Source organism: Mesoplodon mirus (genome assembly GCF_964341445.2).
Source record: "Mesoplodon mirus genome assembly, chromosome: 12".
NCBI lineage: Eukaryota > Metazoa > Chordata > Mammalia > Artiodactyla > Ziphiidae > Mesoplodon > Mesoplodon mirus.
Window position 1 is genome coordinate 86,232,881 of NC_138988.1, and position 15,108 is coordinate 86,247,988.

Here is a 15,108-nt window from a genome sequence, read left to right on the forward strand (position 1 = left end):
GGTCATGTGATATAACATGTATCATACCACTGGGCATGTCTCTGAAGAAGAGCAGATCCTAGGCAAATCAGAGGGTGAAGACATTAGTAAGGTCTCTGTGATGAGAACAATAACAAGGGCACTGCCCTGTCCCCAGATCTGCACCTTCTTCTAAATCTGTCTCCTATGTGTGATGATGGGGTCACACAGAGATTACTGTTTCTTCCATCTCTGCGCTCCAGATGATAAAGCTGCCAAGACCATGTTTGGTCCTCCCTGTTACTAGACCTGCAACATAAACATCAGTACCACACACATGACCCAGATCTCCCACTCTGTATCTGACCTGGTCCTAGAAAACGGTAGTTACAAACCCCTGGGTGCAAAAAGACAATGAACTGGGCGAGTGAACTGAAAGAAACAGATGGAATTGCATAGGAATCCAGACAGGATTTAGCCCTGGATTGGAGTAGGTAACGCAGAGCAAAACTGGGTGCCATTAGAGCAACAACTGCCAACTTGAGTACGGGGAAGAAAGTATTTTAGTAATCTGATAGACTCTTAACACATTATTGACTGGGGGATTTTTGCAGAAACTAACACCTCTGGCTGTAATGTATCTCTGGTCAAAAATGTGTTAAAAATTAATCCGCTCAGCCTCCCAGGATTCCGATCTGCTATCCTAGAGCAGTTCAGTTTCCCTTGAAAAACCTTCACTCTGAGCCACTGGTCTGACTGCAGAGTATCAGGTCATACAGTGTGAACAAGACAGAGAGAGCCCAGCCCCCATGGAACTTCCATCCTGGGAGCACTAATGATTTCAAGGACCCTTAAGTCATCTACCTCTGATGACTAAATGCAATGGGGAAAAAGAATGGAACGAAAAATAAAGCTTTGGGCTTCCCTGGTGGCGCAGTGGTTGAGAGTCCGCCTGCTGATGCAGGGGACACGGGTTCGTGCCCTGGTCTGGGAAGATCACACATGCCGCGGAGCGGCAGGGCCCGTGAGCCATGGCCGCTGAGCCTGTGCGTCCAGAGCCTGTGCTCCGCAGGGGGAGAGGCCACAACAGTGAGAGGCCCACGTACAGCAAAAAAAAATAAAAATAAAATAAAATAAAAATAAATAAATAAATAAATAAAGCTTTCAATGATGGACAATCAGGGGAGCTTTCAGACTGACTATATGAAATGTGTACAGCTTTCTAGAAGGAAGTCTGCTGAAATGATCAGGTTCAGGGACATCAACGTATAAATGCATGCAGAATCTCATTTTAATTGTAAACAAAATTGCTTATTTGTATCTGAATTATGATCAAATAGAGATACATGGGAGCCAACAGCCACAGTGGGAAAAGTCATCAGTACATATGAGAACTATTGCCCCTATTTTCTAACAAACTCCAGCTCAACACACGGCCCATTTAATCTCTCCTCTTGCACCTCTAATTCCTCCGTTCTCTTCTCCCTAACTCATACCCAAATGAGAAAAATACAAACACGGAGTGTTGTAAAACCTCTCAAATGACCCTCATAACACTCAAATTGTGCCATTATGAATCCTTCCAAACTACTGGGCACAACCTTCCGAGACTGAACCAGAAAGAAATAGGAAATATGAACAGACCAATCACAAGCACTGAAATTGAAACTGTGATTAAAAATCTTCCAACAAACCAAAGCCCAGGACCAGATGGCTTCACAGGCAAATTCTATCAAACATTTAGAGAAGAGCTAACACCTATCCTTCTCAAACTCTTCCAAAATATAGCAGAGGGAGGAACACTCCCAAACTCATTCTGCGAGGCCACCATCACCCTGATACCAAAGCCAGACAAGGATGTCACAAAGAAAGAAAACTACAGGCCAATATCATTGATGAACATAGATGTAAAAATCCTCAACAAAATACTAGCAAACAGAATCCAACAGAACATTAAAAGGATCATACATTATGATCAAGTGGGGTTTATCCCAGGAATGCAAGGATTCTTCAATATACACAAATCAATCAACATGATACACCATATTAACAAAATGAAGAAGAAAAACCATATGATAATCTCAATAGATGCAGAGAAAGCTTTCGACAAAATTCAACACCCATTTATGATAAAAACCCTCCAGAAAGTAGGCATAGAGGGAACTTTCCTCAACATAATAAAGGCCATATATGACAAACGCACAGCCAACATCGTCCTCAATGGTGAAAAAATGAAACCATTTCCACTAAGATCAGGAACAAGACAAGGCTGCCCACTCTCACCACTATTATTCAACACAGTTTTGGAAGTCCTAGCCACAGCAATCAGAGAAAAAAAGAAAAGGAATCCAAATTGGAAAAGAAGAAGTAAAGTTATCACTGTCTGCAGATGACATGATACTATCCATAGAGAATCCTAAAGATGCTACCAGAAAACTACTAGAGCTAATCAATGAATTTGGTAAAGTAGCAGGATACAAAATTAATGCACAGAAATCTCTTGCATTCCTATACACTAATGATGAAAAATCTGAAAGTGAAATTAAGAAAACACTCCCATTTACCACTGCAACAAAAAGAATAAAATATCTAGGAATAAACCTACCTAAGGAGACAAAAGACCTGTATGCAGAAAACTGTAAGACACTGATGAAAGAAATTAAAGATGATACGAACAGATGGAGAAATATACCATGTTCTTGGATTGGAGGAATCAGCATTGTGAAAATGACTATACTACCCAAAGCAATCTACAGATTCAATGCAATCCCTATCAAACTACCAATGGCATTTTTCACAGAACTAGAACAAAAATTTCACAGTTTGTATGGAAACACAAACGACCCCGAATAGCCAAAGCAATCTTGAGAAAGAAAAACGGAGCTGGAGGAATGAGACTCCCTGACTTCAGACTATACTACAAAGCTACAGTAATCAAGACAGCATGGTACCGGCACAAAAACAGAAATATAGATCAATGGAACAGGATAGAAAGCCCAGAGATAAACCCACACACATATGGTCACCTTATCTTTGATAAAGGAGGCAAGAATATACAGTGGAGAAAAGACAGCCTCTTCAAAAAGTAGTGCTGGGAAAACTGGACAGCTACATGTAAAAGAATGAAATTAGAACACTCCCTAACACCATACACAAAAATAAACTCAAAATGGATTAAAGACCTAAATATAAGGCCAGACACCATCAAACACTTAGAGGAAAACAAGAGAAAGAACACTCTGACATAAATCACAGCAAGATCCTTTTTGACCCACCTCCTAGAGAAATGGAAATAAAAACAAAAATAAACAAGTGGGACTTAATGAAACTTAAAACCTTTTGCACAGCAAAGTAAACCATAAACAAGATTAAAAGACAGCCCTCAGAATGGGACAAAATATGTGCAAATGAAGCAACTGACAAAGGATTAATCTCCAAAACATACAAGCAACTCATGCAGCTCAATATCAAAAAAAACAAACAACCCAATCCAAAAATGGGCAGAAGACCTAAATAGACATTTCTCCAGAGAATATATACAGACTGCCAACAAACACATGAAAGAATGCTCAACATCATTAATCATTAGAGAAATGCAAATCAAAACTACAATGAGATATCATCTCACACTGGTCAGAATGGCCATCATCAAGAAAATCTACAAACAACTTCCGGGTAAGATGGCGGAAGAGTAAGACGTGGAGATCACCTTCCTCCCCACGGATACACCAGAAATACAGCTACACGTGGAACAACTCCTACAGAACACCTACTGAACGCTGGCAGAAGACCCCAGACCTCCCAAAAGGCAAGAAACTCCCCACATAGGCAAGAAACTCCCCACATACCTGGGTAGGGCAAAGCGGAGAGATCCGCACACAGAGGATCGGTGCCGAGCAGCACTCACCAGCCCGAGAGGCTTGTCTGCTCGCCCGCCGGGGCACGCAGCGCTGGAAGCTGAGGCTCGGGCTTCGGTCAGAGCGCAGGGAGAGGACTGGGGCTGGTGGCGAGAACTCAGCCTGAAGGGGGCTAATGTGCCACAGCTAGCCGGGAGGGAGTCCGGGAAAACTCTGGAGCTGCCGAAGAGGCAAGAGACTTTTTCTTCCCTCTTGGTTTCCTGGTGCGCGAGGAGAGGGGATTAAGAGCGCTGCTTAAAGGGGCTCCACGGACGGGCGCGAGTCGCGACTGAAAGCGCGGAGCCCAGTGACAGGCGTGGGACGCTGGGGCTGCTGCTGCCGCCGCCAAGAAGCCTGTGTGCGAGCGCAGGTCACTGCCCACACCGCCCTTCCGGGAGCCTGTGCAGCCCGCCACTGCCGGGGTCCCGGGATCCAGGGGCGGCTTCCCTGGGAGAACGCACGGCGCGCCTCGGGCTGGTGCAACGTCACGCCGACCTCTGCCGCTGCAGGCTCGCCCCGCACTCCGTGCCCCTCCCTCCCTCCCGGCCTGAGTGAGCCAGAGTCCCCGAAGAGGCTGCTCCTTTAACCCTGTCCTATCTGAGCGAAGAACAGACGCCCTCCGGCGACCTACACGCAGAGGCGGGGCCAAATCCAAAGCTGAGACCTAGGAGCTGTGAGAACAAAGAAGAGAAAGGGAAACCTCTCCCAGCAGCCTCAGAAGCAGCGGATTAAAGCTCCACAATCAACTTGATGTACCCTGCATCTGTGGAATACATGAATAGACAACACATCATCCCAAATTGAGGAGCCAGGAGTCAGTGCTGTGCCTCTGAGGTGGGAGAGCCAACTTCAGGACACTGGTCCACAAGAGACCTCCCAGCTCCACATAATATCAAACGGCGAAAATCTTCCAGAGATCTCCATCTCAACACCAGCACCCAGCTTCACTCAACGACCAGCAGGCTACAGTGCTGGACACCCTAAGCCAAACAACTAGCAAGACAGGAACACAACGCCACCCATTAGCAGAGAGGTGGCCTAAAATCATAAAAAGTCCACAGACACCCCAAAACACACCACCAGACGTGGACCTGCCCACCAGAAAGACAAGATCCAGCCTCATCCACCAGAACACAGGCACTAGTCCCCTCCACCAGGAAGCCTACACAACCCACTAAACCAACCTTAGCCACTGGGGACAGACACCAAAAACAACAGGAACTACGAACCTGCAGCCTGCAAAAAGGAGACCCCAAACACAGTAACATAAGCAAAATGAGAAGACAGAAAAACACACAGCAGGAGAAGGAGCAAGATAAAAACCCACCAGACCTAACAAATGAAGAGGTAATAGGCACTCTACCTGAAAAAGAATTCAGAATAATGATGGTAAAGATGATCCAAGATTCTATTTCCCAGATCCAAAATCTTGGAAATAGAATAGACAAAATGCAAGAAACAGTTAACAAGGACCTAGAAGAACTAAAGATGAATCAAGCATTGATTAAAAACACAATACATGAAATAAAAAATACTCTAGATGGGATCAATAGCAGAATAACTGAGGCAGAAGAACGGATAAGTGAGGTGGAAGATAAAATAGTGGAAATAACTGCTGCAGAGCAAAATAAAGAAAAAAGAATGAAAAGAACAGAGGACAGTCTCAGAGACCTCTGGGACAACATTAAACGCACCAACATTCGAATTATAGGGGTTCCAGAAGAAGAAGAGAAAAAGAAAGGGACTGAGAAAATATTTGAAGAGATTATAGTTGAAAACTTCCCTAATATGGGAAAGGAAATAGTTAATCAAGTCCAGGAGGCACAGAGAGTCCCATACAGAATAAATCCAAGGAGAAATACGCCAAGACACATATTAATCAAACTGTCAAAAATTAAACACAAAGAAATCATATTAAAAGCAGCAAGGCAAAAACAACAAATAACACACAAGGGAATCCCCATCAGGATAACAGCTGATCTCTCAGCAGAAACTCTACAAGCCAGAAGGGAGTGGCAGGACATACTTAAAGTGATGAAGGAGAAAAACCTGCAACCAAGATTACTCTACCCAGCAAGGATCTCATTCAGATTTGATGGAGAAATTAAAACGTTTACAGACAAGCAAAAGCTGAGAGAGTTCAGCACCACCAAACCAGCTTTACAACAAATGCTAAAGGAACTTCTCTAGGCAAGAAACACAACAGAAGTAAAAGACCTACAATAATGAACCCAAAACAATTAAGAAAATGGGAATAGGAACATACATATCGATAATTACCTTAAATGTAAATGGACTAAATGCTCCCACCAAAAGACACAGAGTGGCTGAATGGATACAAAAACAAGACCCATCTATATGCTGTCTACAAGAGACCCACTTCAGACCTAGAGACACATACAGACTGAAAGTAAGGGGATGGAAAAAGATATTCCATGCAAATGGAAACCAAAAGAAAGCTGGAGTAGCAATTCTCATATCAGACAAAATAGACTTTAAAATAAGGACTACTAGAAGAGACAAAGAAGGACACTACATAATGATCAAGGGATCGATCCAAGAAGAAGATATAACAATTGTAAATATTTATGCACCCAACATAGGAGCACCTCAATACATAAGGCAAATACTAACAGCCATAAAAGGAGAAATCGACAGTAACACACTCATAGTAGGGGACTTTAACACCCCACTTTCACCAATGGACAGATCATCCAAAATGAAAATAAATAAGGAAACACAAGCTTTAAATGATACATTAAACAAGATGGACTTAATTGATATTTATAGGACATTCCATCCCAAAACAACAGAATACACATTTTTCTCAAGTGCTCATGGAACATTCTCCAGGATAGATCATATCTTGGGTCACAAATCAAGCCTTGGTAAATTTAAGAAAATTGAAATTGTATCAAGTATCTTTTCCGACCACAATGCTATGAGACTAGATATCAATTACAGGAAAAGAGCTGTAAAAAATACAAACACATGGAGGCTAAACAATACACTACTTAATAACGAAGTGATCACTGAAGAAATCAAAGAGGAAATTAAAAAATACCTAGAAACAAATGACAATGGAGACACGACGACCCAAAACCTATGGGATGCAGCAAAAGCAGTTCTAAGAGGGAAGTTTATAGCAATACAATCCCACCTTAAGAAACAGGAAACATCTCGAATAAACAACCTGACCTTGCACCTAAAGCAATTAGAGAAAGAAGAACAAAAACATCCCAAAGTTAGCAGAAGGAAAGAAATCATAAAAATCAGATCAGAAATAAATGAAAAAGAAATGAAGGAAACGATAGCAAAGATCAATAAAACTAAAAGCTGGTTCTTTGAGAAGATAAACAAAATTGATAAACCATTAGCCAGACTCATCAAGAAAAAAAGGGAGAAGACTCAAATCAATAGAATTAGAAATGAAAAAGGAGAAGTAACAACTGACACTACAGAAATACAAAAGATCATGAGAGATTACTATAAGCAACTCTATGCCAATAAAATGGACAACCTGGAAGAAATGGACAAATTCTTAGAAATGCACAACCTGCCAAGACTGAATCAGGAAGAAATAGAAAATATGAACAGACCAATCACAAGCACTGAAATTGAAACTGTGATAAAAAATCTTCCAACAAACAAAAGCCCAGGACCAGATGGCTTCACAGGCAAATTCTATCAAGCATTTAGAGAAGAGCTAACACCTATCCTTCTGAAACTCTTCCAAAATATAGCAGAGGGAGAAACACTCCCAAACTCATTCTACGAGGCCACCATCACCTTGATACCAAAACCAGGCAAGGATGTCACAAAGAAAGAAAACTACAGGCCAATATCACTGATGAACATAGATGCAAAAATCCTCAACAAAATACTAGCAAACAGAATCCAACAGCACATTAAAAGGATCATACACCATGATCAAGTGGGGTTTATTCCAGGAATGCAAGGATTCTTCAATATACGCAAATCAATCAACGTGATACACCATATTAACAAACTGAAGGAGAAAAACCATATGATCATCTCAATAGATGCAGAGAAAGCTTTCGACAAACTTCAACACCCATTTATGATAAAAACCCTGCAGAAAGTAGGCATAGAGGGAACTTTCCTCAACATAATAAAGGCCATATATGACAAACCCACAGCCAGCATCGTCCTCAATGGTGAAAAACTGAAACCATTTCCACTAAGATCAGGAACTAGACAAGGTTGCCCACTTTCACCACTCTTATTCAACCTAGTTTTGGAAGTTTTAGCCACAGCAATCAGAGAAGAAAAGGAAATAAAAGGAATCCAAATTGGAAAAGAAGAAGTAAAGCTGTCACTGTTTGCAGATGACATGATACTATACATAGAGAATCCTAAAGATGCTACCAGAAAACTACTAGAGTTAATCAATGAATTTGGTAAAGTTGCAGGATACAAAATTAATGCACAGAAATCTCTGGCATTCCTATATACTGATGATGAAAAATCTGAAAGTGAAATCAAGGAAACACTCCCATTTACCATTGCAACAAAAAGAATAAAATATCTAGGAATAAACCTACCTAAGGAGACAAAAGACCTGTATGCAGAAAATTATAAGACACTGATGAAAGAAATTAAAGATGATACAAATAGATGGAGAGATATACCATGTTCTTGGATTGGAAGAATCAACATTGTGAAAATGACTCTACTACCCAAAGCAATCTACAGGTTCAATGCAATCCCTATCAAACTACCACTGGCATTTTTCACAGAACTAGAACAAAAAATTTCACAATTTGTATGGAAACACAAAAGACCCCGAATAGCCAAAGCAATCTTGAGAACGAAAAATGGAGCTGGAGGAATCAGGCTCCCTGACTTCAGACTATACTACAAAGCTACAGTAATCAAGACAGTATGGTACTGGCACAAAAACAGAAAGATAGATCAATGGAACAGGATAGAAAGCCCAGAGTTAAACCCACGGACATATGGTCAGCTTATCTTTGATAAAGGAGGCAGGAATGTACAGTGGAGAAAGGACAGTCTCTTCAATAAGTGGTGCTGGGAAAACTGGATAGGGACATGTAAAAGTATGAGATTAGATCATTCCCTAACACCATACACAAAAATAAGCTCAAAATGGATTAAAGACCTAAATGTAAGGCCAGACACTATCAAACTCTTAGAGGAAAACATAGGCAGAACACTCTATGACATAAATCACAGCAAGATCCTTTTTGACCCACCTCCTAGAGAAATGGAAATAAAGACAAAAATAAACACATGGGACCTAATGAAACTTAAAAGCTTTTGCACAGCAAAGGAAACCATAAACAAGACCAAAAGACAACCCTCAGAATGGGAGAAAATATTTGCAAATGAAGCAACTGACAAAGGATTAATCTCCAAAATTTATAAGCAGCTCATGCAGCTCAATAACAAAAAAACAAACAACCCAATCCAAAAATGGGCAGAAGACCTAAATAGACATTTCTCCACAGAAGATATACAGACTGCCAACAAACACATGAAAGGATGCTCAACATCTTTACTCATTAGAGAAATGCAAATCAAAACTACAATGAGATATCATCTCACACCAGTCAGAATGGCCATCATCAAAAAATCTAGAAACAACAAATGCTGGAGAGGGTGTGGAAAAAAGGGAACACTCTTGCACTGCTGGTGGGAATGTGAATTGGTACAGCCGCTATGGAGAACGGTATGGAGGTTCCTTAAAAAACTACAAATAGAACTACCATATGACCCAGCAATCCCACTACTGGGCATATACCCTGAGAAAACCATAATTCAAAAAGAGACATGTACCAAAATGTTCATAGCAGCCCTATTTACAATAGCCCGGAGATGGAAACAACCTAAGTGTCCATCATCGGATGAATGGATAAAGAAGATGTGGCACATATATACAATGGAATATTACTCAGCCATAAAAAGAAATGAAATTGAGCTATTTGTAATGAGGTGGATAGACCTAGAGTCTGTCATACAGAGTGAAGTAAGTCAGAAAGAGAAAGACAAATACTGTATGCTAACACATATATATGGAATTTAAGAAAAAAAAAATGTCATGAAGAACATAGGGGTAAGACAGGAATAAAGACACAGACCTACTAGAGAATGGACTTGAGGATATGGGGAGGGGGAAGGGTAAGCTGTGACAAAGTGAAAGAGCGGCATGGACATATATACACTACCAAACGTGAGGTAGATAGCTAGTGGGAAGCAGCCGCATAGCACAGGGAGATCAGCTCGGTACTTTGTGACCGCCTGGAGGGGTGGGATAGGGAGGGTGGGAGGGAGACGCAAAAGGGAGGGGATATGGAAACATATGTATATGTATAACTGATTATATTTGTTATAAAGCAAAAAAATAAAATAAAATTTAAAAAAAAAAAAAAAAAAAAGAAAATCTACAAACAATAAATGCTGAAGAGGGTGTGGAGAAAAGGGAACGCTCTTGCACTGTTGGGGGGAATGTAAACTGATACAGCCACTATGGAGAACAGTATGGAGGTTCCGTAAAAAACTAAAAATAGAACTACTATACGACCCAGCAATCCCACTACTGGGCGTAGACCCTGAGAAAACCATAATTCAAAAAGAGTCATGGGGCTTCCCTGGTGGCGCAATGGTTGAGAGTCCGCCTGCCGATGCGGGAGACACAGATTTGTGCCCCGGTCCAGGAAGATTCCACATGCCACGGAGCAGCTGGGCCTGTGAGCCATGGCCGCTGAGCCTGCGCGTCCGGAGCAAGTGCTCCCCACGGGAGAGGCCCGCGTACCACAAAAAAAAAGGTATCTATATTAGCATATAATAGGTTTACTAACATTATTTTTAAAGGACTTAATAAACGTTTTTAGTTTTAATTTCCAATATGATAAATACCAAAAGATAAAACCCATATGAACAATGCAACCATTTTTAAGAATATAAAGAGATCCTGGGACCAAGAACATTGAGACTGGATACTGTAGGCCTACCTACTCTTATCTTATTCTACGTACAATTTTCTGTTTTTATTGGAAAATATTTACAAAATAAAATATCTTCCATTTATGTTTCTCAGTGCACTTCTTCATGAGCTACACAGGAAACATCTTGCCTAAATGGGAGGATGACATTCCCTCAAATATAGGAAGAGGGAGAACGGCTCTAAGCAAGAGAAAACTGCCTGTTCCACAAAAAGGAATCAAATCTGAGCTTGAGAATTGGGGGCTTTAGGCTTTAGCCACATCTACAGACATAGCAGAGCCTGCTTCACCATCCACCGTAGACCCAGGCTGTGCACAAAGGCCATATCCATCCAGCACACTTTTTCTTTGCTCAATTCAGCTCAATTCAGGGGACTCTGCTACAATTCTGGACTCCCTGCCAGGTAAGTGGAAAAATAATTTGAAATGGTATTTTGGGGGCAAGATGATGGTGGTAATAAAAAGAGGCAACCAACCTCTCTACAATTCCAATCGTCCAAATGGCATGAAAGGTACAGCTGGAATCTCAGATTTCTCTCTCTGCATTCCAAACAGAGAGAAAAGATTTCTCAAGCTGGGATTCATTGCGATGGAGCTATCATATCTACCCACCTAAAATATGTAGCAGCATCTCCAGGGTTGAGGAGATAGGCCGGGATAGATGACCAGAAAGACTTGCCAGGGGCAGGGACGTGGGGTGAGAGGGGGGTTGCAATGCTCAGCTTTATCAGGTATCAGAATCACTTTGCTAGGTCTGCTCTTACACAGAGAAGGGGAACGGAATGAAGTTTCTTCTCCGGGGCCTGATCACACAAGCCACAGCCCTAAATATAGTAAAGTCGACATCTTAAAACCTAAAAATCTCTCAAATAACTTGTAACAGGCTTCAGCGTTTTATTATCACTATCATAAGGCAGATACTGGCAAACTGATTTCCACCAATATATGCATATAAACCCTAGCCATCCCCAATAAAGGAATTGTAAACTCAAAGTCATTTGTTAGGATTTTAGCATAAAGTTCCCTTATAGAAAAATGTTCTAAATGGCAATTAGGCAAAATAGTACTGTATTTTATATACAGGGTAGATTAAATAGATGTGTGGGCTGGCATAAGAACCTAAGAATTAAATTGTTTCCACAGTTTATAAGTGTAAATCCTGGACTTGAGGTACATTCATGCACCCCCATCCCAAACCAGTCATAGTGATAAACACACTGGAAACTCTTACTTAAAAGGCAAAATCCAGAGATTCTTAGGTTCTCCTGATTCCCCTTATAAAAAAAGGATTCTCTGGAGATAATGTACACTTATAAGTACTGACAGACAAGGGCAGCTCTGAAAGCAAAATCAGAAGTGAGAGAAAGGAAAGAAAGAAGCTTACCTGTGGTCAAGATGACTGAAGTCTTGTAAATTCAATTCCCTGGTGTCTTGTGTCAGATAAATAGTATCCACATCCTATTTGAAACATAATTCAGTCATATAAACAGTCCCCGTAGAGGATCAGGGAAGCAAGAGAGATGCAAAGAGAATCAGACAATGACACAGGCAGATTTTTATGTAATCTGAGGAAGGAAGATTTTAAGCAAGCAATGAATGGTGGGGGGAAAAAGAGAGAGAGAGCGAAATAAGCCAGTCAAATACTGGAATATTCTCCAGGTGTGTGTGTGTGTGTGTGTGAGAAAGTGTGTGTGTGCATGCATACAGATACACTTACCCATTGTACTTCTTCCCTGTATGAAAATCCAAGCCAGTCACAAACACAGGCATACATCTGAGAAAATCCACCTGAATTATACAATAGAAATATGACAGGTTTTCGACTAAATGTTTTTGAAGTTAAAATTTAAAAGCTTAAATATGGCCGATGTTGAAAACGCTGATTATTCTCTCCTTTTGGGAAAACAGCAAAGATTCTCCCCCCTGTTCTACAGTAAGTACATAGCAGGATGCAATATAGCTTAAATATAGGATGTTTTTCCACCAATCTAAAGTCTGTGCGGTGCTAATTACACCTTAAAAGTAATTGTACCTTTACGGTAGCACACTAGGAATAGACTTAGCTTCCTGGCAAAACGGCAGCCATCCAGCCATTTATTTTTTGGTTTTAAAATGCATGCTCACCACAGGGGCCCTGCTCAGCCACAGTCTGGCTGTCCCACAGAGCCTGGAGACTGGCCAGTCGCTCAGATGGCTCCATGCAGACTTTTTTCATGATTCTCCTGTAAGACCAACAAAAACAACGATACATTTCAAAAATCAAGTTTTCTGAAATGCACTCAGAAATTTATTTTGTGATACACCATTATTTTTTCTTAAACAAAGATGGGTTTCGGGACTTCCCTGGTGGTCCAGTGGTAAAGAATCCGCCTTCCAGAGCAGGGGACGCGGCTTCCATCCCTGGTCAGGGAATTAAGATCCCACATGCCGCGGGGCAACTAAGCCTGTGCACCGCAACTACTGAGCTCACACACCTCAACTAGAGAGCCCGCGTGCTGCAAACTACAGAGCCCATGTGCTCTGGAACCCACACACCACAACTAGAGAGAAGCCCAGGCACTGCAACAAAAGATCCCGCATGCCTCAGTGAAGAACCTACGTGCCACAACTAAGACCCGACACAGCCAAAAAAAAAAAAAAAAAGATGGGTATCTCTTCAATTTTGGTAAATATAATTCTATTTTTTGAGTACTAGGAGCTGGAGAGCTATAGGAACTTAATAATAAAGCCCTTTATTTAAGGCCCATTTGTAAGCTAAAGGTATCTAACAACATAAATATCCTCCATGTTTAGTTCTTTCACAACATTAGATTTTATTAGAATAGTTAGAAAATGGTGTGTTCCACTCAATACATTATCTAATTTATCTAATAATAATTAGATTATGTGTACACTAAATATAAATTACTAATTTTCAAGGAATTAAAGTACAGACCTCCTCTTCTGTCCTTCCATAGTACAAATGCCCATCAAGAAACTGGGCATTTCATATTGGAAGAGCTGTTCCTTTTACTATCTCTTCCCCTGGACTACAACTCCTAGGGAGCCTGTGCTTTCCAGAGACTGAACACAGTTCAAATCAGTTAGCAAATAACGTGTGATAGGGAGGGGATGACAGAGGAATCTAGGAGCTAAGTGGGAACCAGGTCACAGTGAGCCTCAGAGGTCAAAGGAAGGGGTTGGGATTTTATTCTCAGGGCAATGAGGAGCCACGGAAAGGCTGCACAGGGAGTATAAGATGATCAGATAGCATTGTAAACAAACTTCTACAGGGGTGGGGGATACGCCTGGGGCAAACCTGGGAAATAAAGAGATAAAATAGCTTGAGAAATTAAAAAGAACTTCCTGGGACCCATTAAGAGCCCAGTGAGAGTGAAGGTCATGAACTGTTGGTGGCACCAAGCTGAACAGCTGTGTGATCTTCTCCTACAGCTCCCAGCAGCCCAAATGTGTGTGGAGAAAGGGCAGTTGGCTTGCTGCAGGGATGCAGGCTTTCCAGGCAGGCGAGCCAGAAAAACAGTGGGGACAGAAGGAGTGGGGGATACTGACAGGGCCTCACTGAAGGGATGGACACCATGGGGCTTGGCGGTCGGGAAAGGAAGGGAAGGCAGGAAGGAGATGGAAACAAGGGGAAAGCCAAGGGATCCATGGCCTGGAGGCCCCCGAGAAGTCCAAGTATGGGCACCGCCAAGGGAGAGAAAGTGAAAAAGACTTGAAAGTGAAAAAGAAAGTGAAAGACTAGAGGCTGTGGTCTGAGAGAGATAACTAAATGATGATTTCACCCCAGGAGAAGCCGTTCCAGGAGATGACAAGGTCTAGGGTGTGGCCATCAAGGGTAAAGCGGGATGGAGGGGAAGAGGTCACGGGCTGTGAGGAAGGCTGCTGGCAGGTCAAAATCACCCAGGACCATGACAGGCCCTGGGTGCAAAATGGTGAAATAAACATACCAAGTCACACTGAACATCATTTTAATCTTTCTTTAATGATGTAAAGCACTTTGGCTATGTGTATAATGCTCATCCTTATGAATTTCAATCACCTTAGTAGAGTACTGGAAGAGAATGGTCCCAATTATTCCCACTTTCGGATTGGATGAATATTCCAGATAAAATGTGCTAGAGCCTGACAAGCTGCCTGGTTGGCCTGTTCTACTCCTAGGAAAAACTTCAAATACATACCCAAGCGTTTAAATACAAGCATTCTGCTAGCATTGAAAAACACTCCTATTTCTTTATAATTTTTATGACTGAAGCATAAGCAGGTATTAC

At 41.6% G+C, this 15,108-nt stretch overlaps 1 protein-coding gene across 3 annotated transcripts in view; it reads right to left on the reverse strand.

The window, feature by feature from the left end:
- Positions 1 to 15,108, reverse strand: part of CARMIL1 (capping protein regulator and myosin 1 linker 1) — a 322,541-nt gene that overhangs the window by 159,001 nt on the left and 148,432 nt on the right. For all 3 annotated transcript variants that reach the window (XM_082637868.1, XM_082637867.1, XM_082637866.1), the window contains exons 6-8: positions 12,965 to 13,062; positions 12,558 to 12,628; positions 12,225 to 12,298 (exon numbers count right to left, since the gene is read on the reverse strand). In XM_082637868.1, coding sequence (XP_082493994.1) covers positions 12,225 to 12,298; positions 12,558 to 12,628; positions 12,965 to 13,062 — 243 coding nt within the window. The remainder of the gene's footprint in view (positions 1 to 12,224; positions 12,299 to 12,557; positions 12,629 to 12,964; positions 13,063 to 15,108) is intronic.